We start from the raw sequence: 27,638 nt of genomic DNA, 5'->3' as shown, positions 1-27,638 counted from the left end.
AAATCGGGAAGCAGAAAAATTATTTGCATCAATTTGATGAACCTAAAGACACAAAATTGCAGGTTTAAAATTTATTGAAAAAAGTATAAAACAGATTCCCAGACTAAATTTTTAAAAATCTATCCCTAGGCAAACAATTTCCACTTCAAATTATACATATTTATAAATTGTCACTGATTTGTAAGTATATATTTTATCATTTATTATCATTTAAAATTTTAGCATAATAAAATTCTGAAAGCAATTGTTCCCAACTATAGTATTAAACTTCTTACAGGGGAATATTTGACATGGTAAGTTGACTTGCTTCTTACCTTTACCTTTATGTTGTTGTACACAGAAGATATACATAGGTATTTTTCAATTTCAAACAAAGCATTTCTTTGTTCTTTATCTGTTTTTGAGAATACTAATAACTAAAACATATAAGAACATGAAAAAAGGTCTAAATTTTTTAATCTCTTCCAGAAACTAGATAGATTTAAACAGATCATTTTTCTAAATCTTCATAGTTTAACACAAGATGTTCATCTCTGGTCACAGGTTTGGTTTTAAGGCTTTCCACATTTCTTCAGTTTGCTGTCTTGCTATAGCATCTCCAGAGTAGTCAAGGCAGTTTGCATGCCACATGCCAATGCCGAGTATGCCACGTTTTTGTACATATGATGCCTTTAGAGAAATGCTCTGAGGGTCATCATACCACACTTGATGGAAATGGCCAGCCTGATCCTGTACAAATAAATTAAAATGTAACTTGAAAATAGTCTGCACAATAAGAGGAAAAAGTGTTTCTTAAATCCAATGATTCAAATAGGGTACAATTGAAATAATAAAACTTTCAGGACATGCATAATACAGTCCATCATTCTATATGTGATACTTTCTAGATATCATTGCCTGTAGTACTTTTATAACAATAGAGATTACACAAATGAGCCTCCCAATATATCCTATTTAAAATCCTCCTCATGCCCTAAGATTCCTTCCTTGCTCTGATTTGGTGATTATCAACCAAGATGTGCTGTTCACATCTGAATCACTTGTGAGGACTTTTAAAAACAGATTCCTAGGACCCACACCACATGAAAACTATTGAATCAAAATCTTCCAGGGCTAGTGCTATAACATATATTTGTTTCTTTGTGTTATGTTTTAATGTTCCATTAGGTGATTCTGATATGTAGTCAAGATTAAGGAGGATCACTGCTCTTGCCTTCTAAAACCAACTTATACACGTTTTGTTTTGTTTTGTTTTTTGCATTCACTTACAGTTCCTGGGAATGTACCTAGTTAGAAGCTCAACAGGTGTCTTTGTTTATGATGAAACAGTCAGATCAAAAGGTAATGGCAATGGATGAAGAAAATATCTCCTTTTCTAGGTCTTAAAGAATTGAGTCTAAGAGCCTGTGGGTCTGGACCCCATGGGTGACGTAGGCACACACCTGATTAAGAACCACAAACTAGAAATTGGTCTTATGCTTACTTTCCTTAAAAGTCCTTTTCCCCACTACCACTTGCCTCTATCTAGCACTAACCGTAGTCTCTTTTAGAAGGTATATAAGCTACGGATAAAGGATAAAAGAAAGAGGAAAGGAGCAGAATTAAGCAAAAGGGTAAAGGAAAGGGGAAAGATAGGAAGTAAAAAATAGAACAATCTGCGATTTAAAATAATTTACTAATTTTTATATACATCTGGGGAACTCTTTAAAGGCAATTCTCAATGAATGTCAGTAATATTTTTATTTATGCTAGCACCATGAGAATTAGAATCATCTCATAAGATGACTGCTTTAAAGGATAGTAGTCACTTGGTAAATGAATAAGGTGTGTATATATAAGTATAGCTGATTCATTACATATAAGTGTAGCAGATTCATTACTATATCTTACATCCTATTATATAAATTGTTTAGAAAAAGGCATACATGCTCTAGTATCAATTGTGATTCGATATTAAAAGACAACTTGCAAACCTTGTCCCTAAATATAGAAAGATTTATTTTTTTAGAGGCAGGAGCAAAGACATATTGCCCCAAAGACATATCCCTTTGAATTTTGTCATCATTCTATTGGGTTGGCCGAAAAGTTCGTTTAGCTTTTTTCCATACTAGCTTACAAAATTAGGATGAAATTTCTGGCCAACCCAATAGTACTTTGAGTCTTTCTGACATATTAAAAATTTCAAATACCTCAAATAGTGAAGGATCAAAGGATGAAAAACTGGATATTTGTAAGTTTGACATATGCCTGGTTAAGGAACATATGCCTCCAAGAATATTGACTGCAACAGGAAGCTGCTATTGCTGAGACAGCTTTAGAAAGCACAATGATTCTCTTCAGTAAAAACAGAAACTTGATTTGGGTTGCTATGGAATTTTACAAAGAATGAAGGAGAACAAATTGGTTATAACTAGATGGCTGTCTGAAGTGCCATGAAATGAATAGTTTTCAAGGCTCATCAAGATGTTTCCTCAGTTCTAAAATCTTAAAGAATATGTCTTATTATGCATTAAGGAAAAAAAAAAGGAATTACAAAAAAACTACATAATAGGGTAAACTATTTATTTTAAAATATGTATTTCCAAACTATATATAATTGGTTAAATAAGCCATTTACCAAACTGATGTCCGTGAAAAACTGTTCCCCTGCAAGTTTCTAAGAGTGTTGGGAAACAGGGTTCTATGTCAAACAATTAAATTACTTTATGTACTATGCTGCTGCTGCTAAGTCGCTTCAGTCATGTCCAACTCTTTGTGACCCCATAGACGGCAGTCCACCAGGCTCCCCCGTCCCTGGGATTCTCTAGGCAAGAACACTGGAGTGGGTTGCCATTTTCCTTCTCCAATGCATGAAAGTGAAAAGTGAAAGTGAAGTCGCTCAGTCGTGTCCGACTTATAGTGACCCCATGGACTATAGCCTCCCAGGTTCCTCCATCCATGGGATTTTCCAGGCAAGAGTATTGGAGTGGGTTGCCATTGCCTTCTCCGTATGTACTATAGTTAGTTCAGTTGCTCAGTCATGTCCGATTCTTTGTGACCCCATGAATCGCAGCACTCCAGGCCTCCCTGTCCAACTCCCGGAGTTCACCCAGACTCACATCCATCGAGTCAGTGATGCCATCCAGCTATCTCATCCTCTGTCGTTCCCTTCTCCTCCTGCCCCCAATCCCTCCCAGCATCAGAGTCTTTTCCAATGAGTCAACTCTTCGCCTGAGGTGGCCAAACTACTAGAGTTTCAGATTTAGCATCATTCCTTTCAAAGAAATCCCAGGGCTGATCTCCTTCAGAACGGACTGGTTGGATCTCCTTGCAGTCCAAGGGACTCTCAAGAGTCTTCTCCAACACCACAGTTCAAAAGCATCAATTCTTCAGCGCTCAGCCTTCTTCACAGTCCAACTCTCACATCCATACATGACCACAGGAAAAACCATAGCCTTGACTAGACGAACCTTTGTTGGCAAAGTAATGTCTCTGCTTTTGAATATGCTATCTAGGTTGGTCATAACCTTCCTTCCAAGGAGTAAGCATCTTTTAATTTCATGACTGTAGTCACCATCTGCGGTGATTTTGGAGCCCAGAAAAATAAAGTCTGACACTGTTTCCACTGTTTCCCCATCTATTTCCCATGAAGTGATGGGACCAGATGCCATGATCTTGTTTTCTGAAATTTGAGCTTTAAGCCAACTTTTTCACTCTCCACTTTCACTTTCATCAAGAGGCTTTTTAGTTCTTCTTCACTTTCTGCCATAAGGGTGGTGTCATCTGCGTATCTGAGGTTATTGATATTTCTCCCAGTAATCTTGATTGCAGCTTGTGCTTCATCCAGCCCAGCATTTCTCATGATGTACTCTGCATATAAGTTAAATAAGCAGGGTGACAATATACAGCCTTGACGTACTCCTTTTCCTATTTGGAACCAGTCTGTTGTTCCATGTCCAGTTCTAACTGTTGCTTCCTGACCTGCATGCAGATTTCTCAAGAGGCAGATCAGGTGGTCTGGTATTCCCATCTCTTTCAGAATTGTCCACAGTTTATTGTGATCCACACAGTCAAAGGCTTTGGCATAGTCAATAAAGCAGAAATAGATGTTTTTCTGGAACTCTCTTGCTTTTTCCATGATCCAGCAGATGTTGGCAATTTGATCTCTGGTTCCTCTGCCTTTTCTAAAACCAGCTTGAACATCAGGAATTTCACGGTTCACATACTGCTGAAGCCTGGCTTGGAGAATTTTGAGCATTACTTTACTAGCGTGTGAGATGAGTGCAATTGTGCGGTAGTTTGAGCATTCTTTGGCATTGCCTTTCTTTGGGATTGGAATGAAAACGGACCTTTTCCAGTCCTGTGGCCACTGCTGAGTTTTCCAAATTTACATCTCAAATCCTTGAATATTATGTTATACATTATAAATTTTCAAGAGAGACTTACAGTATGTAGTGTTTTCCAGATATATTTGGCTATGGCGTGTATGTGTATTTGTGTGTATGTGTGTGGTTTTTTTTAGTAAATTCTTTTAGAATTTAATTTGACCTTTAAAATTTAAAATTACACAATTTTGAAGGTTACTTTCCAATATTGGCTATATTCCTTGTGCCGTACAATATATCCTTGAGCCTATCTTATACCCAAAAATTTGTTCCTCCCACTTCCCCACCTTCTATATTGCCCTCTCCCTGCTCTTCCCACTAGTAACCACTCAAGTGTGTGTATGTGTGTATGTGTGTGTGTCTATGTATTATTAACTGTTCCCAGAACAAAATTCTATAAATACGGTTTGGTAAAGACAGGATCACAATATTCAGTTCAGTTCAGTTGTTCAGTCTTGTCTGACTCTCTGCGACCCCATGAACCGTAGCACGCCAGACCTCCCTGTCCAACACCAACTCCCGGAGTCCACCCAAACCCATGTCGGTGATGCCACCCAGCCATCTCATCCTTCTCCTTAAGGAGGAGAAGGATCACAATATACCCAAGTTTAATTAATAAGTTTATACTTTAGAGTCTAGATTCTAAAGTTTAAAAAGCTCTACACTAAAACTTTCTACATAAATGATATACAGGCATGTACATCAATTATAATTTATTAAATATGTATATATGTAGTCATTTATATATATATGTATATATATACATATGTATATATGTAGTCTGATATCAGACTATCAGAAAAATATATATACATTCTTGCTGGAATTAACATTCATCATATCATTTTAGGGTTCCTTTAATAGTTAACATAATCTAAGGCAAATTCAAAGATGGTTTGTATTTAAAAATTTTTGAGGTGTGGAAAAGTTTTTATTATGCTAAAGGTAAACTATGGATAATATAACTTTTTTTATCCCTTCAGTATGGCAATTCCTGTTTATCAAAAACTACCTGACAGAATTATTAGTCATTTACTCTGTTTCTTCAAGTTTCTGTTTGTAATATTTTTCAGTCTCTAATTTTTAATATTGTTTATAATTTATTTAATATCACAGTTTGAACTGTGGGATAAATTTGGAATGATACAATTTTCCATTGTAAAGTGCATGATGATGCATCTTCTAGTCTCAGTCTCATTTCTTCCAATATAACAGCCTCATAACAATCGTGAGACTGCTTTGAAAAATGGAGATTTTCAGAGCAAGTAACCTATTTTGGTCCAAAGTCCTTCCAAAAGCCACAGGCATCATTTAAAATTGTCAACTCCTAAGAAAATTGTTTGTGATATACATGTTTTTATTATATCATCTAAAATGACAAGTGGCCCATGCAGATCTATCTGTTCCACTATTAGCATAACTTGAATTGCTCACAAGGGAAGTCAAGTTCCTGATTACTCAGGTTCAAACACAAGTCTACTCATGTAAACAGCGGTCTGTATGTTGTATCCTATAAGAAAACTGATAGAAGAAAATCTTACTATCAAATATGTAATTATGAAAACATGCAATCATGAAAACTAATAAAGATTTGTAACTTGTGGATAGTCTTACTTTATAGTGATAATAAGGAGACTGCTGATTTTTATCCCACAGTCTTCCAGAAGTAGAACTATTTACTTGCTTCATAATTTTTTGATATGTCACTTGATGATGTACAGCATCTCTACAAGGGTATTTTGCAGTGGTACAAACATGATCCTATAAACGCAAAAATGTTCATGTTATAGATTATCAATTAAACAAATCTTCAGAGTCAAATCAAAAATTATAAAAAATTATTATACATGAAATATAAACTATAAGTAGATAATCTGACTATACAAATTGAAGTTAAATTTTAATATTAAATAGATATATAGAAATATTCACACACTTGTATGGGATTTAATTATTTATTTAGTCCCAAACTATATTAAAGAAGTTCTCTATAAAGTATATGTATTCTATAGAGAGAAGTTTCTAAACTCTAAATAAAGTAAAGTTTATATAGAGGAAACAAACCAAGCTCTAGAAAGAGAAAAAAATTACATAAGAAATGATTTGTTCTTACCACTGATAGATTTTGGCAGGTAAAATCATAACCATACCAGGGAATACCCATTACAAGTTTCTTAGGGTTAATTCCAATCTTGATGAAGTCATCATATCCTGATCAAATAGGAACAGAAAAATCATATTATTTTTCTCTTCATATATCTACTAATGTGTTCATACAAGCTATGTAACCACTCAGAATCCAAGTTTGTAAAAACAGGTACATTTATTCAAGACACTACAGTGTTTCTCTAATATACTATAAAAGTCATCTCTTAAAGTCTATAAATTTTGTATCACTTTCTAAGTCATTTGTTTTATAAAATATTTATTTATTTGGCTGCACTGAGTCTTCATTGGTATGCAGGATCATTAGTTGTGGCATGTTACAGAATCTTTTATTTTTGGCATGCAGCTCTTTTAGTTGCAGCATGCAAATTAATAGAAAACATTCGAAATAATCAAAATCAAATTGAAGCAAAAAATTCACAAAATTTATTTTAAGAACACTGGCACATTTCAGGAAAGCATGTTAATTGTGTCTATTAACTACTAAGGCACAGATTTGATATCCTAGATTCTAAAGCTTTAAAAAAGTTATATAAGTCAAACTTTCTGGCAGGGGTCTCAAAACTGCTTCTTGAATGCACAAGTGTTTCATATTTTATCAGTATCCTAAAGGAGATCAGTCCTGGGTGTTCACTGGAAGGACTGATGTTGAAGCTGAAACTCCAATACTTTGGCCACCTGATGCAAAGAGCTGACTCATTTGAAAAGACCCTGATGCTGGGAAGGATTGAGGGCAGGAGGAGAAGGGGACAACAGAGGATGAGATGGTTGGATGGCATCACCAACTCAATGGACATGGGTTTGGGTAGACTCCAGCAGTTGGTGATGGACAGGGAGGCCTGGCGTGCTGCGGTTCATGGGGTCACCAAGAGTCAGACACGACTGAGACACTGAACTGAACTATACACATGAATTACAGCTACCTTATCTTACTTGGTAGCAGATAATCTATAGATAGGAAACAGAGAAAAATGAATAAGTCCATGGTCCTATCAATTCCTTTCTTACCCATGCTGCAAAATACAAAGACATGTTCCAAGATTAGCTAGGATGAGTTGAGTAATTTGCCATTTTTCTGAGTCTTTAAAGTTACCATGTACTGTTCAATATCCAAGAGAGGGATGGAGTATGCATCATTTCCCAAACATACATGATAATGAATCTTTTACTGATATACATAATTATCATATCTTTCATAAACGCAGCTTGCAAACACTGGATTAAATAATTATTTTGTATTATAACACATTTTTTCAAATTTTAAATAGGATATGCTTTTGATCAAACTAGTCTATTCAGAAAATTTGTTGTTGTTTAGTCACTAAGTAATGTCTAACTCTTTGCGACCCCACTGACTATAGCCCTCCTGGCTCCTCTGTCCATGAGATTTCCCAGGAAAGAATACTGTAGTGGGTTGCCATTTCCTTCTCCAGGGGATCTTCCTGACCCAGGGACTGAACTAGGGTCTCCTGCATTGGCAGGTGGATTCTTTAACACTGAGCCACCTGGGAAACCCATCCAGACAATTAGGACATGATAAAAAAGATCAAGTCAGGTTCTATGATTTTACCTCTATATGAAATATAAAGGGGTTTTTATTTATTATTTAATAGTTAAATCAGTGCCAACTATGCCAGAAAATCTCACTTAAGTCCAAAAGTTAACAAGCAATCTTTTATTCAATCGGTTGATGGCATACAAACCAACGCAAACTTCAGAAAGGATAATGCAAAGTCCATGTCATATGAATGACATACCAGAAGTACTCTTAATAGGAATGTAATTGTCAATGTAGCATGGGTACTAAACATAAATGTCAAATAAGGTAAAAAACAATACTATCAATCATGTACAATAGTTACATTATAGCTACCTTTGCTATTAAATTATTTAACATTGGTTATTTCAACAAAAAAAATCTGTCAAATTCTAAATAAGCAAATATCTTCTTTGCGTAACTTTCTGAAAAGAGCTGTGACCTGAAGTTAGAACACCTGCTTGAATCCCAACCATACACTACCTAATAGCCATGCAATCATGAGATCTTAACACCCTTCATCTCATCTATAATGGAGGGTTAATTTATTACGCCTATCTGACAAGACTTTTAGAAGAAGTAATTGAAAATGTTAAAACTTTTTATAAAATTTAAAGCTCTCAAATTAAGAGGTGTTTATGTTTTAAGAAAGTGTTACAAATGGAAAACATATACAAATGACTTAGAAATACTAAAACATATCTTAATGTTTGAGGTTATAGAATTACTGTTACTGATAAATGATCACTTTGTGATTTCTTACCAGTTAGTGTCTGAATATAGGGAGAATTGGCTCCTGCAATACATTGTGAACAGGCCAGACATCGTTCGTCGTAAGACATCACAAAGAGAAAGTCACAGGCATCTGCAATTCCGGTATAGTTATAGCACCTTGCACCTACGCAGTTTGGACCCCAAGGTACATCAAAGGTTACCTGTAGAAAAACCATTTTATGTAACATGATCAAATATGCATATTACGGCAGATGTTTTGTTGATTATATATTCTCTTGCTTCATATTAAGGCCCAAAAAGAACCACTTAGGTGTATGAACATAGAGTTTGACATGTATAGAATGAGAACAATTCTAAGAAATGTATTTTTTGCCTGCATGGACTGACCCAGACATGTGTTTTGGACAATATTTTGGACATATATAGATATAGATAATGGACATATATTTGGACCAGGAAATATTTGGACTTGTACAATGACCAGGAGTGGGCACACTGTAGAAGAGGAGTTTTAAACTCAAATGCCTACAGACTGGCAACTCAACTGATTAAAGAAAATTCATGTAATCACAGTAGGGTATGGTAGGGTCTATAAGCAACTAGAGAGTAAAACACATGGAAAGAATTCAAATTTTAAAATTCTTTAAAATATCGTGCAAGTTACATAGGTCATCTCTTGGCACAAGCTGACTGGACTGTGTTGGGAGTTTGAGCTCCTGATTCCTTTTATGCTACCTGGTAGGTTTAGTCCAATATTATAATTAAAGAGTAGTGGTATTTTATGGCTACTAGTATATAATAATCAACTCAAAATGTTATACAAGCCACTTAAAAGGTTGATTTTATGGAAATATTCAAATAAAACTTGAGTGATAAATTATCTTTCATTTTGAATATGAGCCAGTCCTCGGTAAGGACAAGCCTCTTAAGATTTATTGCTTTAATTGAGTATTATGCTGCTGCTGCTGCTGCTGCTAAGTCACATCAGTCGTGTCCGACTCTGTGCGACCCCATAGACGGCAGCCCACCAGGCTCCTCTGTCCCTGGGATTCTCCAGGCAAGAACACTGGAGTGGGTTGCCATTTCCTTCTCCAAAATTGAGTATTATATATGCCTGCAAATGTTCTGAAGCTTCATTAAAAGTTTTCTTCTTAATTAGGCTCTCAATAAATATACTGATTAATATTACAAAAAGTTGAGGTATTTTAGTTAAATTTTTACACTTTGGCCAATTTATTCTACTTAACTCTTCTTAGGACTTTCTCAAAATTCTCTCTATAACTCTCTCATTATTAACACTAAAGAAAGCTCTGTTTTGTAAGTACAGGCTTTCCCCAAATCTCTCCAGCAAAATAGGTTATAAAGTGAAATTTTTACATATTGGACTTCATTTTTTCACTCTCTCCTCTTACAAAATGGAAGTATAATAAGGTGATAGAGAAAGTGACTGCCTCTAAGCAGGTAAATTTTAAATTCATTTTGCAAGTCCTTGCCTCTCTTCTGAGCAGTGAGTTTCACTGGGTTTCCTGTCATGGTTAATCTCACACTGTTTTTAGCAGGTAGTGTTAGTGTATTAGAAAAGAAATCAAAAGACTGATTCTTATGTTGGCTCTCATATAACTAGATTATTTCATTTTAAATACGTGGTCTGTTTTCCAACTATAACAGTGACAGTGTAGAAAGAATTCTTCAAGAGCCCTTCTAGTTGTTTAATTCTGTAAGGACAAATTCTATAATCCTAAATTATCATCTTTTCCCCAAAATTCATTTCTCCTTCCAGGGGCTCTTTTTTTTTTTTTTTTTCTGCTCACCGGTTTAAGGACTTTGGGGCTTTTTCTGACTCTCTTTCTCTCTCATCCTATAGCTAATCTCACATTTTCTTTTAGGTAGCTTCTCACAATTGTTCTGCCCCTTCCTTTTCTTTTATCCACTAATTCAATGAACACTTTCTGAGCATTAGGGTTATGCTGCTGCTGCTGCTAAGTTGCTTCCGTCATGTCCGACTCTGTGTGACCCCAGAGACGGAGGCCCACCAGGCTCCCCATCCCTGGGATTCTCCAGGCAAGAACACTGGAGTGGATTGCCATTTCCTTCTCCAATGCATGAAAGTGAAAAGTGAAAGTGAAGTTGTTCAGTCATGTCTGACTCTTAGCGATCCCATGGAGTACAGCCTACCAGGCTCCGCCGTCCATGGTTTTTCCAGGCAAGAGTACTGGAGTGGGGTGCCATTGCCTTCTCCGGTTAGGGTTATGCCATCATTCCTATTCAAACCATAAATTCTAAGTTATTGGATTACTGGGTTCCTTGTAAGTCTCCTCTAGACAATTTTACATACTACCATAAATAATCTTCCCCAGATACTTTCTACACACTTTACCCATTACATATAGAATCAAATGCATACTCTTCAGTGTGACATCCTGGATGTTCTGTGTGACAATCTGGCTCAGCTTGACAACCGTACTTCCCACCACCTTACCTAATATGAACTTGACATAGTAGCCCAAATTGTTCTACTTGCCCATGGAAATAGATACTCATACTGCCAAGTCTTTGCTCAGTCTCTTCCTCTTTGTTCTTTCACTATAGTTTAATCAGGACTAGCAAATAAGTTCCCACACATTAATTCTACCCTATTAACAAAGCAATCTAGAGAATGAAGGAAAAGTTTCTGAGGCCAAAATCTGTGAGAAGAGTACGGTGACCTGCATGCCAGGTATTTGCTATTCTTGATCTAAAGTGTACTTGTCTGGAAAATTGAATTCCACACTGACAAACCTTCCCTACTTGCATGCAGTCACAGAGATATCAATTTTTATGTTGTCTATTATTTTTCTAGTGCTTCTCAAATTCATGTTGACCAACTAGACCAGAATCACCCACCTATCACTCTTGATAAAAATACAGTTCCTAGAATTAGGGTTTGAGTCTCACTGGGCCATGGGTGCTTTGCAAAGTAATTCAGAGTCTATGGAGCAAGTGAGACACTTCTCCAGGACTATCTCTACTCTTAGGCAAAAGCTGTTTCTGTCCTGAACTGATGAAAGCAGGGCCTGGCCAACTGAGTCCTTCCTCTGCCTTTCTACTATATCTAGCCATGCTGCAAGACAAGCAGGTAGGGCAGTTCCAGTGTTGTAGCCTTATGTGAATAAAGAACAGGTTTGGCACCTTAAAATTTTATAAAACTCTTTTAGTTAAGAACCTCAAAAGTTCCAGAAAATTTTTTAGGATGTGCTGAAACTTCCTACTCAGTAAAACTGAGATTCTACCTTAATGAATTTTGAGAGGAAAAACAAGGGGTTTCCAAAAAACAGCAAATGAATTTTCACCTGTGATCCTTTAATTTCATGATGGAAAGAGTCTGTGGTTTCTTTGACTAAAGCAGTTAATGCATAATATTCAGGTGATGAATGAGCAACATCTTGTTCTATGTCTAGATTAATTCCATCCATATATTGTGTTTTGGCCAGCTTAACTTGTTGAGCTATCCAGGATGCTCTGAAAGTAGCATTAATGATATCCTTTACAGGTACATCTCCTATGGAAGAAATAGACATCTTTTGTACATACATGCTTTCCACATTTTAATAAAATATATTTCACAAACCCATTCCAAAGAGATCCAAATATCTTTAAAACATCTCATAATTTTTGAATGCTCAGCCTCAAATTTAAGTTTTCCAAATGAAGAAATAATACATCAAAATCACAGAAAATGTCACTGATCTCTAAATAACCATTATGAATAATTAGTAATATTCTCAGATTAAAAACAGAGATTGTGAGCTATGGCTAGCTAAGGGTCATCATGCTAATTAGGACTCAATATTTTGCCCAGATCATATGGTGGTTGACTTGATGCTTTAAAAATATCTCTACCTGAAAAATGAATTAAACAGTAAGATTAATTTTAGGATGCTAAACATATAAACATGAACATTTTTGGAAATCAAGATAGCAGATGATGCAACTAAACTTACCAATTGGCTAGACACATCTGGTTAAAGTTGTACCTTACCTTTTAACACTACTCTGGCTCCTTTTGCATGAGCATGGCACATAAGTTCTGGGTCATAATTTGAGAAAAGTACCACAGTTGTAATCTGTGACCAGTCATAATATTTCCAAGTTTTATGTCCAACATTAAATACAAAGACCTGCCAAAACAACAGGAATAAGCACCCTCACTTAAACCAGGAAGAATACCATTCTGACCACCCAAAGAAATATTAATTAATCATCGATCATATGGCAGGCACTGGTAGACACTGAGAGTACAAGAATGAATTAGATATGCTGCTGCTGCTGCTAAGTCACTTCAGTTGTGTCCGACTCTGTGCGACCCCACAGACGGCAGCCCACCAGGCTCCTCTGTCCATGGGATTCTCCAGGCAAGAACACTGGAGTGGGTTGCCATTTCCTCCTCCAATGCACAAAAGTGAAAAGTCAAAGTGAAGTTGCTCAGTAGTGTCAGACTCCTAGCGACCCCATGGACTGCAGCCTACCAGGCTCCTCCATCCATGGGATTTTCCAGGCAAGAGTACTGGAGTGGGGTGCCATTGCCTTCTCCAATTAGATATACGGGTCCCAATTAATTGGTGGCAGAGGAAATTAGCAGGGTCTGGAAAGCAGGGGAGGGTAAGCTAGGAAGAAATAGTGGCAAGTGCCTGGAGGCACAGAGAGCCCAGTGTTATGTTCGGCTGACACCTAGAATTTGGAGGAAGACAATAATGAACCAGAGAGAGGTAGTCAGGGTTAAATCATGAAAGGACTTGAAGCCCTTTTGAGAAATTATCCCGAGGGAAAGGATTTTAAGAAGAGAATATATATATTTTAGGTATGCATTTTAGAAAATTAAAGACCTATTTTTATCCCCCTTCTTGGGTGCCGGGTATAGAAAAGCAGAGTAAGGAGCACGGTCAGTCTTTCACTGGACCGCGCCGCAGTGTTGATTCTCTCAAACTCATCCTCATCCTCTTGGAAACCAATAGGTCTTGCTACTTAGGGAGTTGTTTCCTTACAGGCCTGCTTGTTTGGCCAGAGTACCTCAGGAGAAACACAGCAGGCTGATGCAAGGGTGTTGGATTCAGGCCTAGGTTGGAATACTTAACTGTGAGACCTGGGAGGAGTTACTCAACCTCTCTGATCCCAAATTTCCTCAAGGAAATTCGTGAACAGAAAGGTCCTCCGCGAGCAAAGTTAGTTCCGCCCCCCTACCCCCCAACACCTCTTTTTCCGGCTCCGTTCTTCTACTCAAAGTCTTTTGGGGGCCCTGTGAGAACCAGACCCGGAGGGTCAGGGGAGAGGGATGCCACTGACCTCGAAGTCGGGGCGGTGGGTGATGGGACGGCACAGCGCTGGGACCTTGCACGGGCAGTCCGCCCTTGCCCCATCGGGCAGCGCCAGCAGCAGCGGCAGCAGCAGCGGAGCGAGTCTGGGCGCCCGGCGGGGCAAGGGAACGAGGCGCCGGCTCCCTGCTAGCTGCAGCCGTGCCATACTAGCGGCTCACCAGGCAACGGTACCTTCGGGTTCCCAGCTGGGGCCTGCTTTATGGAGGGGAGAGGGGAAGCGGGGCGGGGCGGGGTGGGGAGGCTGCGGTCTCCAAGCCCTGGGGATCTGGGCTGTCGGAAGGAGGCACTGAAGTTTATGAGCCTCCGGCGCCTTGCAGACCAACTTGGGCAAACTCAGGGAGATGTTGAGCGTGAGGGACAGAGAGGCCTGGCGTGCTGCAGTCCATGGGGTCGCAAAGAGTCGGACACGACTGAGCGACTGAACAACAACAAGAGCCTCGTGAAGGAAATTAAAAAGCAGGTAGTCTGGGCAGGCTTTAGAAGCAGGAGAGGTTTCTGACTGCCTTCTAACCCTGCCTGGGCTAGGTGTTTGTCTCAAACACACGAACTCGTATCAGCCAGTCAAGGGACAGTGCTTTAGATAAGAGAGGGAGTGGATCTTGGATTTCCTCGGAGCCTCTGGAGACCTCGTCAGACCCCCTGGTATCTGGAAAATCTTATGACTTAAAAGGTGGAAAAAAAAAAAAAACAGCATTGCAAACATTAAAGTAAAACCAGAGCTGTATTTTTTGAGTGTAAACTGATGACGATTTGAGTTTGTGACCTGGGATTATGAGCGGGAGTTCCCAAAACTACAATCTGAAGTTTCAACCGTGGGGTGGACCCATTGCCCAGGACTTTTTCCCAATTGGGACTCCAGATTGCTGTTAATAAGGGATTTCCTAGCACTGTTTAATCTGGAAGTTGGTCAGCCCAATTTGGTGATGGATGTACTGTTGTTTTAGTTGCTAGTTTGTGTCCGACTCTTTCCGACACCATGGACTGTAGCCCACCAGGCTTCTCTGTCCATGGGATTTCCCAGAGGATGTGCTGTTACTTTTTCTGTTTCTCTTTTTTAATGACTGTATATTGAAATTGCATCAAATATTCTTCTATTAAATATGGAAAGTGTTTATTGTGTGTGATGAGTGGTTTCTTTTGTTAATGAATACTTCAAAACTTACACAGACGTAAAACTCTGGCAAAACACACACCGAGCCCAGGCAGCCAGGACCCTGGTGCCCGGCAGAGCATTGGCTCAAATGTATATCGCCTACCATTTTTGTGTGTCATGGTTGTATATATCTTCCTTGTGGAGTCTAAAACTATTGGGAGCCCTCAAAATGGAGAAGTAGGGTGCCTTGGAAGGGATGACTGTAGTACCTGGTGGAAATGGCCCAAAGATTTTAAAGATATGGGTATCTGTTGAATTAAGATGGTGGTTTGAATATGGACTCTAATTTCGCTTCCTTCCATGCTTAAACTCCAGTAAAAAGCTGAACCCCAAAGGGCAGGGAGCTAACAGCAACATTTTGGAAGCTTGAAAGCACAAGTATGAGGCCTAGGTACCCCAACTCCCCACAGTGCAGAAACCTGAGCAATAACCTAATTCATAGAATCTTCAAAAGTTCTCAGGGAAACAATTTGGGTGTTGTTTCTGGGGCTCCAAAGGGCTCTGGTACCGTAATTCTTTATTCTCAGTGCAGAAAAGAATTCATCGAGAGGCAAAGTGATAGATAAGTGATTTATTAGAATAAGATGCTTGTGATGTTTTCAAGTGGGTGGGCAAGGGGGTGCTACACTCCCAAGAACTTACTGGACTACAGTTTTATAATCAAAGGAAAAGTAGGGAGGAGAAGAATTTCTTTGTCTTTCCTGAGTAGATGTCCTGCTTCCTTCAGCTCCTCTTCCAGGTTGAGCAGGGGAGTTTTCTCACCCCTAAATAGTCAAGCTAGGTCCCCAAATTATCATTTGTGTGTATGTGTGCAGAGAGCATGTACAGGGATCGTTAATTTACTGAGCTCACTGCGCAGGTCTCATGCCACCATTGTTTTATTGTTTTGGGGTGTGTCTCATGTGTCTGTTGCATGGTTTTGTTGCTAAGCAAGGCTGCTTGGTTTTGTGCTTAAGCAAACCTGCTCTCTTGAGTAATCATTAACCTAACAAGGGTTTCCCATATTTTTCCACTTACAATCCCCTAGTGGCGTTAACTGTTTAATCATCTACTTTGTCCTTTCACTCTGTCCCTATCACTGGAACTGCAAGAGGTGCCTCAGAAATTAGAGATGAAGGAGGGATGGAGGTTACGATGTCAGAAAATGCAGGGAATTAGGTGAGAGTCTCTTGAGAAGCAGATCTATAGATCCTTTCTCCAGCCTTATGTCTGGGCAACTGCCCTTCTCCCACCCAGGCTGAAGTTTGGAGGTTTAATTCTCTGGGAGGGTGAATTCTCTGGTAGATGCTTGGGCACCACTAACCCTACTGCTGCTGCTGCTAAGTCGCTTCAGTCGTGTCTGACTCTGTGCAACCCCATAGATGGCAGCCCACCAGGCTCCCCCGTCCCTGGGATTCTCCAGGCAAGAACACTGGAGTGGGTTGCCATTTCCTTCTCCAATGCATGAAAGTGAAAAGTGAAAGTGAAGTCGCTCAGTTGTGTCCAACTCTTAGCGACCCCATGGATTGCAGCCTAACAGGCTCCTCCGTCCATGGGATTTTCCAAGCAAGAGTACTGGAGTGGGCCACTAACCCTAAGCCTCATCTAAAAAGGATATAACTAACTTTGTGCCTGACTGAAGATATTAGAAATGCCCTGAGATCATCCTTTTGAAATTCAAAGTCAAAAATACCAGTCACTCACTCAGAGCTCCCTCTCTTTTTACTTCTTATCTCTTACTTTTAATCACCTAGAACAAATAAAACAATTAAATAATATAAAACGAACAACAGAAAAAGGAGTATGGAGGAAACAAGCATTGTTCGGAGGATACTTTAAAAAAAAAAAAAAAAAAAAAAGACACCTCTCAGTAATATCCCCAGAAAGGTAAAAGAAGATGAAAACTGCAACAGGATGCTATTTTTTTTTTAAGGGGCATGGGAATAGAGTTCGTGGAAATTAGAAAAATCACAGAAATTAGGAAAAAATCAGAATGTCTGAGCAAAGTACAAAAATACTCTTCAAAAAAAAAAAAAAAAGAATATTGAAAGAGTAGTCCAGATGTGAAGAAATCATCAACTCCAAGAATGAAGGATAGGGGTTTTCAGAAGGGCAAGATACAGATCCTATGAGCTTCCAGAGAGAAAGTCACAAAGTATCAAGAATCAGAAGCTCCTCAGATTTCTCAATAGCAACACAAAGCTCAAAGACAGTGAAACACTGCATTTGAAATTCTGAAGGAAGATGATTTCTGCTTAAAATTCTGCCAAATTATCAATCAAATGGAAAAGTCATGTATGTAACATTTCAAAATATTGACATACATTTCAAATGGAGTATCCTAGGCCCTGCACCCAGAATTTCTGCTTTACTGAGTCTGTATGGAGGCCATGAATATGAATTTTGAAACAACAGCCCCACGTGATTATAATGTAGGTTGTAACATGTAATTTGAGAGTCACTGCCATGATTACTGATTTTATAGTCTAAAATAAACCTTTTTTATTTTACATCTCACCCCTATTTCAGAAACCTTCTCCATTTAGTAGGGAAATACTTATTATGGGAGTATTTCTTATTATGGGAGTTCACAGTTCTGTTTTGGTTTTGAGGATCTGTGAATAGCTATGAACTCTCTCTCCAGAAAAGAGCATATACACAGTCATACAAATTATGTGAACCTTTTTTAGTTTATCTGTGGACCACTAGGTTGCTCTTGGGTATAAGGCTCAGAAGTGATTATTCGTATTTACATTCCTGGAATGGCATTTGTAATATTTCTTCCCCTGCCACCGTTCACTCAAGCCCATTTTCCAAAACCTCCTCAATTCAGCTCCTTCCCGTTCTCCTTACGCTGCTATCTAGTCACTCTCATTGATAACTATATATGTGAAAATATTTCATTTTCCTGAACCAAAACTCAAGAGGGATTTCATATGAGTCATGTCACTTGATACCAAGGACAGAAAACTCAACCTGAACATAAAGTAGGAATTTATCATGTGAAGGAACTAAATGCTTCTGGGGAGATCTTCAGGACCCAGAGATGTAAATCATATCAATAGTTCTCAGTCTCATTCTCCATTTCTTGCCTCTGCTTTTCTCTGAGTTTGTTCTGTTATCAGGTAGTGCTGGTGGTGGTTTAGTCACTAAGTCATGTCCGACTCTTGCGACACCATGGACTGCATCCCGCCAGGCTCCTCTGTCCATGGGATTCTCCAGACAAGAGTACTGGAGTGGGCTGCCATTTCCTTCTCCGGTTATAAGGTAGATTTTCTCCTTATGGTGGAAAGATGGTTTCCAACTGCACAGGCCTCCTGACATCTCCAGAGCCTCCCCTAACGTTTGCAGGCCCCAGGGCAAGGGCATAAATGGAAATCCACACACATGAAGTCTAATTTCTTTTTCTAGAAATTTTATTTTCCAACAGGAAGTCAAATGAAATGAGGGCAAAACTAAAAGACTGGAATTCTCAATATAGATTTTTCCACTGATCAGGATCTCATTTTTTCCCTCCAAAATTAAGGACATTAAATTTTAATTCACAAGTTGCTAGGAGGATACAATCTGACAGTTCATATCAATCTTTTGGTAGTGTTAGTAAATGCTTGGCATTCCTGTTATTAGTAATACAATATTTTTGCATTCTTATTATTAACACATTTGTCATAGAATATTATGGAGGTAACATTCTGAGAAGTCAAAGAATATTCAAATTTTTATGATGTGCTTGGTGAAAAATTAAAGAACACGTTGCTTAATGTTATCCATAATTTTGGAGAGGGGGCCTATGCCTTAAATTAACAACTTCCATATGAGAATTCACATTATCTCCGTTCAGGTTAGTCACTCAGGCATGTTCGACTCTTTGCAACCCCATGAACTGAAGCACACCAGGCCTCCCTATCCATCACCAACTTCCGGAGTTCACTCAAACTCATGTCCATTGAGTCCGTGATGCCATCCAACCATCTCATCCTCTGTCGTCCCCTTCTCCCACCTTCAATCTTCCCCAACATCAGAGTCTCTTCCATTGAGTCAGTTCTTCCCATCAGGTGGCCAAAGTATTGGAGTTTCAGCTTCAGCATCAGTCCTTCCAATGAATATTCAGGACTGATTTCCTTTAGGATTGACTGGTTGGATCTTGCAGTCCAAGGGACCCTCAAGAGTCTTCTCTAATACCGTAGTTCAAAAGCATCAATTCTTTGGTGCTCAGCTTTCTTTATGGTCCAACTCTAACATCCATACATGACTACTGGAAAAACCATAGCTTTGACTAGATGGACCTTTGTTGGCAAAGTAATGTCTCTGCTTTTTAATATGCTGTCTAGGTTGGTCAGAATTTTCCTTCCAAGGAGCAAGCATCTTTTAATTTCATGGCTGTAGTCACCATCTGCAGTGATTTTGGAGCCCCCCCAAAAATAAAGTCTGCCACTGTTTCCATTGTCTCCCCATCTACTTGCCATGAAGTGATGGGACCAGATGCCATGATCTTAGTTTTCTGAATGTTGAGCTTTAAGCCAACTTTTCACTCTCCTCTTTGTTTTTCATCAAAAGGCTCTTTAGTTCTTCTTCACTTTCTGCCATAAGGGTGGTGTCATCTGCGTATCTGAGGTTATTGATATTTCTCCCAGCAATCTTGATTCCAGCTTGTGCTTCATCCAGCCCAGCATTTCTCATGATGTACTCTGCATATAAGTTAAACAAGCAGGGTGACCACATACAGCCTTGACGGACTCCTTTCCCTATTTGGAATCAGTCTGTTGTTCCATGTCCAGTTCTAACTGCTGCTTCCTGACCTGCATACAGATTTCTCAGGAGGCAGGTCAGGTGATCTGGTAGTCCCATCTCTTTAAGAATTTTCCACAGTTTGTTATGATCCACACAGTCAAAGGCTTTGGCATAGTCAATAAAGCAGAAGTAGATGCTTTTCTGGAATTCTTGTTCAAGTTATTTTGGCACACAGAATTTTTTGTTTGTTTGTGTTTAACCACAGTAATTGTGGCTCCCAAACTGATCACAAGAGACTTCATTTACTCTTGTGCTGTTATGAGGTGAAGACGTATGAAGCCCCAACTTTGCATGTTAGGCTGGCTGCAGTTTTGAATAGTATGAAATGACTAAATTTCTCAGTTATTTGGCTTGAAAAAAATACAGTTCAAATATTGTAAGAATGAGACTCCTCAGTGAACCCTCCAAGTAAGGAAAATAGTTTGTGTATTTCTAAATGGAAATTGCCTATCGCCAGACCACATTGATGATCTGACATATAAGCTGACTTCCATTACACTACTGAGCTGGAGTGTGCTTTAGAGTCAGGTGTCTGGGTAAAGAAGTTTAGCTCAGTGGCTTGTGCAACAAAAATCCCCAAATCTAGAGCACTATTGTAAAGTTGCTAGAAATAGCTTTCTTGAAATAGCAGATGGGGAGAAAAAATTGGAAAATTTAAAGCTCAAAGTCTTTTGCCTAAGCAGACTTTGTAACGTTTCTGCCCATATCTCATTTAGAAGCCAGTTAAAGAAACAGGGGTGGGAATAGAACCACACCATCTGCTTTTACAGGAGGTGCATCCTAGAGTCACACACACACAATTCATTTGGCCTGCATTTTAAAACTTTGGGAAATGCCATATTAGAGAGAAAATCCAGATTTCTGGCTTCTCTTATGAAATGGAACCTTTGGCTACAGTGGGCCTACATTCAACTGGGGGAAAAGCAGGGTGGATTTGAGAATCTGCTCAAATCATCTCTTTACACGTTCCCTATGATTTCCCATTCCTTCCCATACTGAAAGTCTTACCTGTTCACTTTGCCTGCCTCATGCCACAGGCATGAGATTCCTGCAGTTTATGAAATGAATGCAACAGGTCCTTTTTTTTTTTAATGGGCACATCTGTTAAAGGAAGTGGGTGGGGGGAACCAGTGGCTAGTTTTGCCTCCTAACAGTCCTAAATCTGCTGTTTTTCAACGATTTGACTCCAACTTACTTTTTACAAATGGCCTAAAGTATGAAACTAAATGTCAGTATTATTTCAAAGGATGGGGCCTGATGCAGCTCTATATAGCAAGCCAGCCATGTGTGACTTTGGGTGAGCCCATTAAGCTCTCTTGGCCAAGAGTGATGGAAGGTCATAAACGGACTTAATACCTCTTCTGAATATTTCACAGAGCTGATACACAGCACAGATTTTAAAAGTACTCCTAATCATTTATAAAGCACAAAACGCCCCCTAGCACAAGCTCCTGTTACAGAGTGCCACACCCCGCTTTTACAAGTTGGGTTCCTGGAATCAGCTTCAGCTCCGCGCTGTCCTACCACCCACGCAAGCCCAAGAGGGTTCTCAGGGGAGAAGCTCTGGAAAACCTGCCAAGAAAGGCAGCGAAAATGCCCTTGGCTGAAAGGAGGGGAAGGAAGATGCTGGTGGCATTTTTAAGCCCACAGAATGGTATACCAACTCCTGGCTGAAATGACAGTCCCCGCCGCACAGCCAGTGCAAAATCCTGTCACCAGCCTCCATCTAGCTCCAAGCCAAGACCCCAAAAGCCACGCCTGAACCTTTCTGTCCACCTCAGATCTGGATTCAGACCTCACCCTCCAAGTCTGAATATTCTAAACTTCAGCCAAGGTGACAAGCTGTTCTCTACCTTGAAAAATACATTTCAGAGTGATTAAATAAATGTATCTATGTATATGAGTGTGTGTGTGTGTGTGTGTGTGTAAGATTGTAGTTTTTAATGACTGAATATCAAGAAACTGTTGAGATGATTACACTTAATTATTATTACAAAGATACTAATGATTTGTTTGGATTTTCTGGGATTTTTTATTATTCCATTAAATTTATCTTATCTTTATTTCAGCAGTCATGCTGTTATAATCAAGATTTTTCACATAATTTCTGTTCTGTTGAGAAGAATAATCTTCAAGATTCAAAAATAAATGTAGTAAGTCATACTCAGAACACATGAAATATATATACATATATACACATATATGCACACATACACACACATATATCCCTGGAGGAGGAAATGGTAACCCACTCCAGTATTCTTGCCTGGAGAATTCCATGAACAGAGGAGCCTGGTGGGCTACGGTGCATACAGTCTCATAGTCAGACACAACTGAAGCGATTTAGCACATATACATACAAATGTGTATATGTAGAGAGAGAGGTTGTGCTAGTGGTAAAGAACCTGCCCTCCCATACAGGAGACATGGATTTGATCCCTTGGTCAGGAAGATCCCCTGGAGGAGGTCATGGCAACCCACTCCAGTATTTTTGCCTGGAGAATCCCATGCACAGAGGAGCCTAGTGGGCTACCATCCATAAGATCACAAAGAGTAGGACACGACTGAAGTGACATAGCACGCATGACTATATTTTTCAGTTCAGTTCAATTCAGTCTCTCAGTCATGTCTGACTCTTTGCGACCCCATGGACTGCAGCATACCAGGCCTCCCTGTCTATCACCAACTCCTGGAGTTTACTCAAAGTCATGTCCATTGAGTCGGTGATGCCATCCGACCATCTCATCTTCAGTTATCCCCTTCTCCTCTCCCCTTCAATCTTTCCCAGCATCAGGGTCTTTTCAAATGAGTCAGTTCTTCATATCAGGTGGCCAAAGTATTGGAGCATCAGTTCTTCCAATGAATATTCAGCACTGATTTCCTTTAGGGTGGACTGGTTGGATCTCCCTGCAGTCCAAGGGACCCTCAAGAGTCTTCTCCAACACCATGGTTCAAAAGCATCAATTCTTTGGTGCTCAGCTTTCTTTATAGTCCAACTCTCACATCCATACATGGCTACTGGAAAAACCATAGCTTTGACTAGATGGACATTTGTCAAAGTAATGTCTCTGCTTTTTAATAAACTGTCTACATTGGTCATAACTTTTCTTCCCAGGAGCAAGTGTCTTTTAATTTCATGGCTGTAGTCACCATCTGCAGTGATTTTGGAGCCCAATAAAATAAAGCCTATCACTGTTTCCCCATCTATTTGCCATGAAGTGATGGGAAAGATCCCATGATCTTAGTTTTCTGAATGTTGAGTTTTAAGCCAACTTTTTCACTCTCCTCTTTCACTTTCATTAAGAGATTCTTTGGCTCTTCTTCAAAATTCTCCAAGCCAGGCTTCAACAGTATGTGAACTGTGAACTTCCATATGTTCAAACTGGATTTAGAAAAGGCAGAGGAACCAGAGATCAAATTGCCAACATTATTGGATGATGAGAGTCCAGAAAAATATCTGCTTCTGCTTTATTGACTATGCCAAAGCCTTTGATTGTATAGATCACAACAAACTGGAAAATTCTTAAAGAGATGGGAATACCAGACCACCTGACCTGCCTCTTAAGAAATCTGTATGCAGGTCAGGAAGCAACAGTTAGAACTGGACATAGAACAACAGACTGGTTCCAAATAGGGAAAGGAGTCTGTCAAGGCTGTATATGGTCGCCCTGCTTATTTAACTTATATGCAGAGTACATCATGAGAAATGCTGGGCTGGATGAAGCACAAGCTGGAATCAAGATTGCTGGGAGAAATATCAATAACCTCAGATACGCAGATGACACCACCCTTATGGCAGAAAGTGAAGAAGAACTAAAGAGCCTATATTTTTAAAAGTAGATTAAAGCCATTGTTAAAATTTTTAATTATTTTTGTTCCTAAAGTTTTTATTCTAAAGTACTCATTTTATGTTAAAAAATAAAAGCAAAATACAAAACATTTAATGAATATAACACTTCTAGAGCAGGTTTATGTTTGCAGAAAATTTGAACAGAAAGTACTAAGGTCTGCATAACCTCCTTCCCCTACACATGCATAATCTCCAAATATCAACATCCTATACCAGAGATACCAGACTGGTACATTTGTTACAATCACTGAACCTAAGCTACATTAACACATCATTATCACCCAACTTACATTAGGGTTTATTCTTGGTGCTATACATTCTATGGGTTTTGGCAATTATAATGACCCACATCTCCTGCATTGGCAGAGGGATTGTTTATCACTGAGCCACCAGGGGCTTCCCTCAGACTCAGGTTTGATTCCTGGGTCAGGAAGATCCCCTGGAGAAGGAAGTAGCAACACACTTCAGTATCCTTGCCTGGGAAATCCCATGGACAGAGGAGCCTGATGGGGTTCTGTTGCCAAAGAGTCAGATGTGGCTTCATGACTAAACAACAGCAAGTAAAAAATGAAGTAAGTTTAAAGTCAGTGGCCCAATCATCTGAACTTGGAGGTTAGAGCTTCATGTAGAGCACTGCATTTTACTACAGAAACATGATGTGTAAGGATCAATAGTTTCCACCAGATCCTCACCCTTGTGGTCTAGATTACTTTATATAGGTACCTTATGCTATAAGTATAAGAAGAAAAGAACATTCGGAATACTATTTTGTGTCTTAGGGATTCTCCTTTTTAAACATCAATAGACATACAAATTCTCTTTATGACTATGAAGAAAATCAAACACTACAAAGCTCATAATAACAATTAAAACACTAATTAAAGCATATGAATTTAAATTTATTTCAAACTCCCTGGATGCCAGTAAAACTGAAAATTATGCAAAGTCCTTTTCCAGAAACAAAATATTAGCAAAAAGATTATCTCAATCCAGCTCTCTCAAAAGAGGACAATACTCTAGCTAATTAGAAGCAGAAATAAAAGAATATATATCTACTTTGCATGGATTTGGAAAGCTTAGTTTGAAATATTGTTTCTGAAAGGAAATCAGATTTATTTTCCTCACTTTGAAGTCCCTTTGTGATTCTTGGTACTGTGAAATCATTCTTTCTTTCTTGTGGACTCAAAGCTATGAGAGGATTTGTCTGTTTCACATTTCCTCTCTATTATGTGTTACCAAGCTAATTCAAATCATCACTCTTAGATCATAGTAATGGTCAAGTAAGACAGGGGTGATTCTCAGCCCCATTTTACAGATGATAAAACTAAGACATATAGACTGACTTGCCCAAAAAACAATTTATTGTAAGAAATAAAGCCAAGGTTCAGTTCCTGGCTGTCTGGCCATCTGATTGCAGTACGCTCTAATAGCTACATCATTCTACCTTCAAACTTACAGCTGCAACCTCCATTCCAGGCTTTTCTTCCTTAAATTCACCTAGACTCACCTTTCTAATACTGTAGATTGAAAGAAAAATGCAGAACATAGAGATGTGAATTTAAGTTTTGTTCAGAGTCTTACCAAGGACAATATCCCAGATGACAACCAAAGTTCTGAGAAAATTGCCCCAAAGGCATACGGGTGAAGCTTTTTGGCTTGGGGGAACATACAGTCAGTCTTTTACATGATAAAAGATTACTGCCAGTCACAAGGAATAGATATCTCAGTTAATGATTTCAGGGTTTTTCCATGTATATATGGGAAAGTGCAAAAAACCTGGGCCTGTCAAAATTCTTCCTGAGATATATATCTAATTATGGAAGAGGTCTGTCTTGGTTCTTAATTCTTAGGATCAGCAAATGCAGGGGCTAGGGATAATCACTGTAAAACTGGATGTGGGTTAACATTCTTTGTTTTATAATACCCTGAAGCCATTTGTCCTTTTCCTGCTTCAGAGATAGCATGGACTCCTGAATCAAGTCCAGATTTCTCTGCTAACTACCAAATTTATCCATGATCTTACTATTCTGGACTAGCTGATATTTCCCTTTTATCTGCCCTTCTTTCTGGCCAGGTGGTCACTACTTGTCCCACATGTGAGCCTCTGCTTACAAGACTTCCTCTCCATTCAGCCTCCTGGCTTCACTGCATTTCATGAATTCACTTCAATTGCATTCATCTTTGCATTCTTTTCTCTTGCTCCACTCAATCAGCAGCACACAATCTGGGAGACATAAAGAGATCTGTAATTACATCATATGTGTCAGTCTCAGGTCTTCCAAAAGGGAACCAGAGCTTAGAGAGCAATGGTTTCCAAAGTGTGGTTGATGCATCAGCATCACCTGGGAACCAGTTAGAAATGCACATTCTTGGGCCTCATCTTAGATCTACTGAATTGAAACTCAAACTTTAGTGGGCATCAAATCACCTGTAGGACTTATTAACAAGATCACTGGACCCACACTTAGAATCCCTGATTACATAGGTCCAAGGTGGGGCCAGCAAATTCGCATTTCTAAAAGATTCCCAGGTGCAATGAACTGAAAGTGTCTTTCCAAAAGTGTGTGGTAGGTAGAGGAGGAGCTAAGATGGCGGAGGAGTAGGACGGGGAGAACACTTTCTCCCCCACAAATTCATCAAAAGAACATTTAAACGCCGAGTAAATTCCACAAAACAACTTCTGAAAGCCGGCAGAGGACATCAGGCACCCAGAAAAGCAACCCAAGTCTTCGAAAGGAGAGAGAAGAAATACAGCTCCACTCACCAGAACACCGACACAAGCTTCCCTACCCAAGAAACCTTGACAAGCCACCTGTACAAACCCACACAGAGTGAGGAAACGCCACAATAAAGAGAACTCCACAAACTGCCAGAATACAGAAAGGACACCCCAAACTCAGCAATTTAAACAAGATGAAGAGACAGAGGAATACCCAGCAGATAAAGGAAGAGGATAAATGCCCACCAAACCAAACTAAAGAGGAAGAGATAGGGTATAAAGATAAAGATAAAGAATTGCGAATAATGATAGTGAAATTGATCCAAAATCTTGAAATCAAAATGGAATCACAGATAAATAGCTTGGAGACTAAGATCGAGAAGATGCAAGAAAGGTTTAACAAGGACCAAAAGTGTGTGTTAGTCACTCAGTCATGTTTGACTCTTTGTGACCTCCTGGACTGTGGCCCACCAGGCTCCTCGTCCATGGTATTCTCCAGGCAAGAATGCTGGAGTGGGTTGCCATTTCCTTCTCCATCTCTCTCCAGAAAGTCATAAGTTGAATCTTAACACACAATGTGATATCAGGACCTTAGGAAGCAATTAGGTCATGAGGGTGGAGCCCTCATGAATGGAATTAGTGCCCTTATAGAAAGGACTCCAGAAAGCTCTCTCATTTTCCTTCTGCCGTATGAGGACACAATGAGAAGATGGCTCTCTATGAACCAAGAAGTGGGTCCTCAAGACTGCATCTGCCAGTGCCTTGATCTTGGATTTTCCAGTCTCCAGAACCATAAGAAATAAATGTTATTTAAGCAATCCAGGAAGAAGGAAATGGCAACCCACTCCAAAATTCTTGCCTGGAGAATCCCATGGACAGAGGAACCTGGTTGGCTACAGTCTATAGGGTTGCACAGAGTCAGACATGACTGAAGCAACTTAGCATGCATGCAAGTCATCCAGTCCATGTAGCTTTTGTGATAGCACACCAAAT

At 39.2% G+C, this 27,638-nt stretch overlaps 2 protein-coding genes across 2 annotated transcripts in view; one reads left to right on the top strand and one right to left on the bottom strand.

Annotated features, from left to right (window-relative positions):
* The window catches only part of SPATA1 (spermatogenesis associated 1), a 76,508-nt gene extending 67,657 nt beyond the window's left edge, over positions 1–8,851 (top strand). The window contains 2 exon segments of the mRNA XM_059885105.1: positions 1,272–1,341; positions 8,834–8,851. The gene's annotated coding sequence lies outside the window, so the exon portion shown is untranslated.
* On the bottom strand, positions 57–14,336 carry CTBS (chitobiase). The gene is given in 7 exon segments (NM_001206600.1): positions 57–729; positions 5,979–6,125; positions 6,478–6,575; positions 8,831–9,002; positions 12,132–12,340; positions 12,821–12,959; positions 14,122–14,336. Coding segments are annotated over 7 exon segments (1,134 nt in total). The 5' UTR covers positions 14,299–14,336; the 3' UTR covers positions 57–537.
* Between the last annotated feature and the right edge of the window lie 13,302 nt (positions 14,337–27,638).

The sequence above is a fragment of the Bos taurus genome, chromosome 3, assembly GCF_002263795.3.
Source record: "Bos taurus isolate L1 Dominette 01449 registration number 42190680 breed Hereford chromosome 3, ARS-UCD2.0, whole genome shotgun sequence".
NCBI classification, from domain to species: Eukaryota; Metazoa; Chordata; class Mammalia; order Artiodactyla; family Bovidae; genus Bos; species Bos taurus.
The sequence above is the reverse complement of the archived record's forward strand: the minus strand, read 5'-3'. Positions and strand labels throughout refer to the sequence as shown.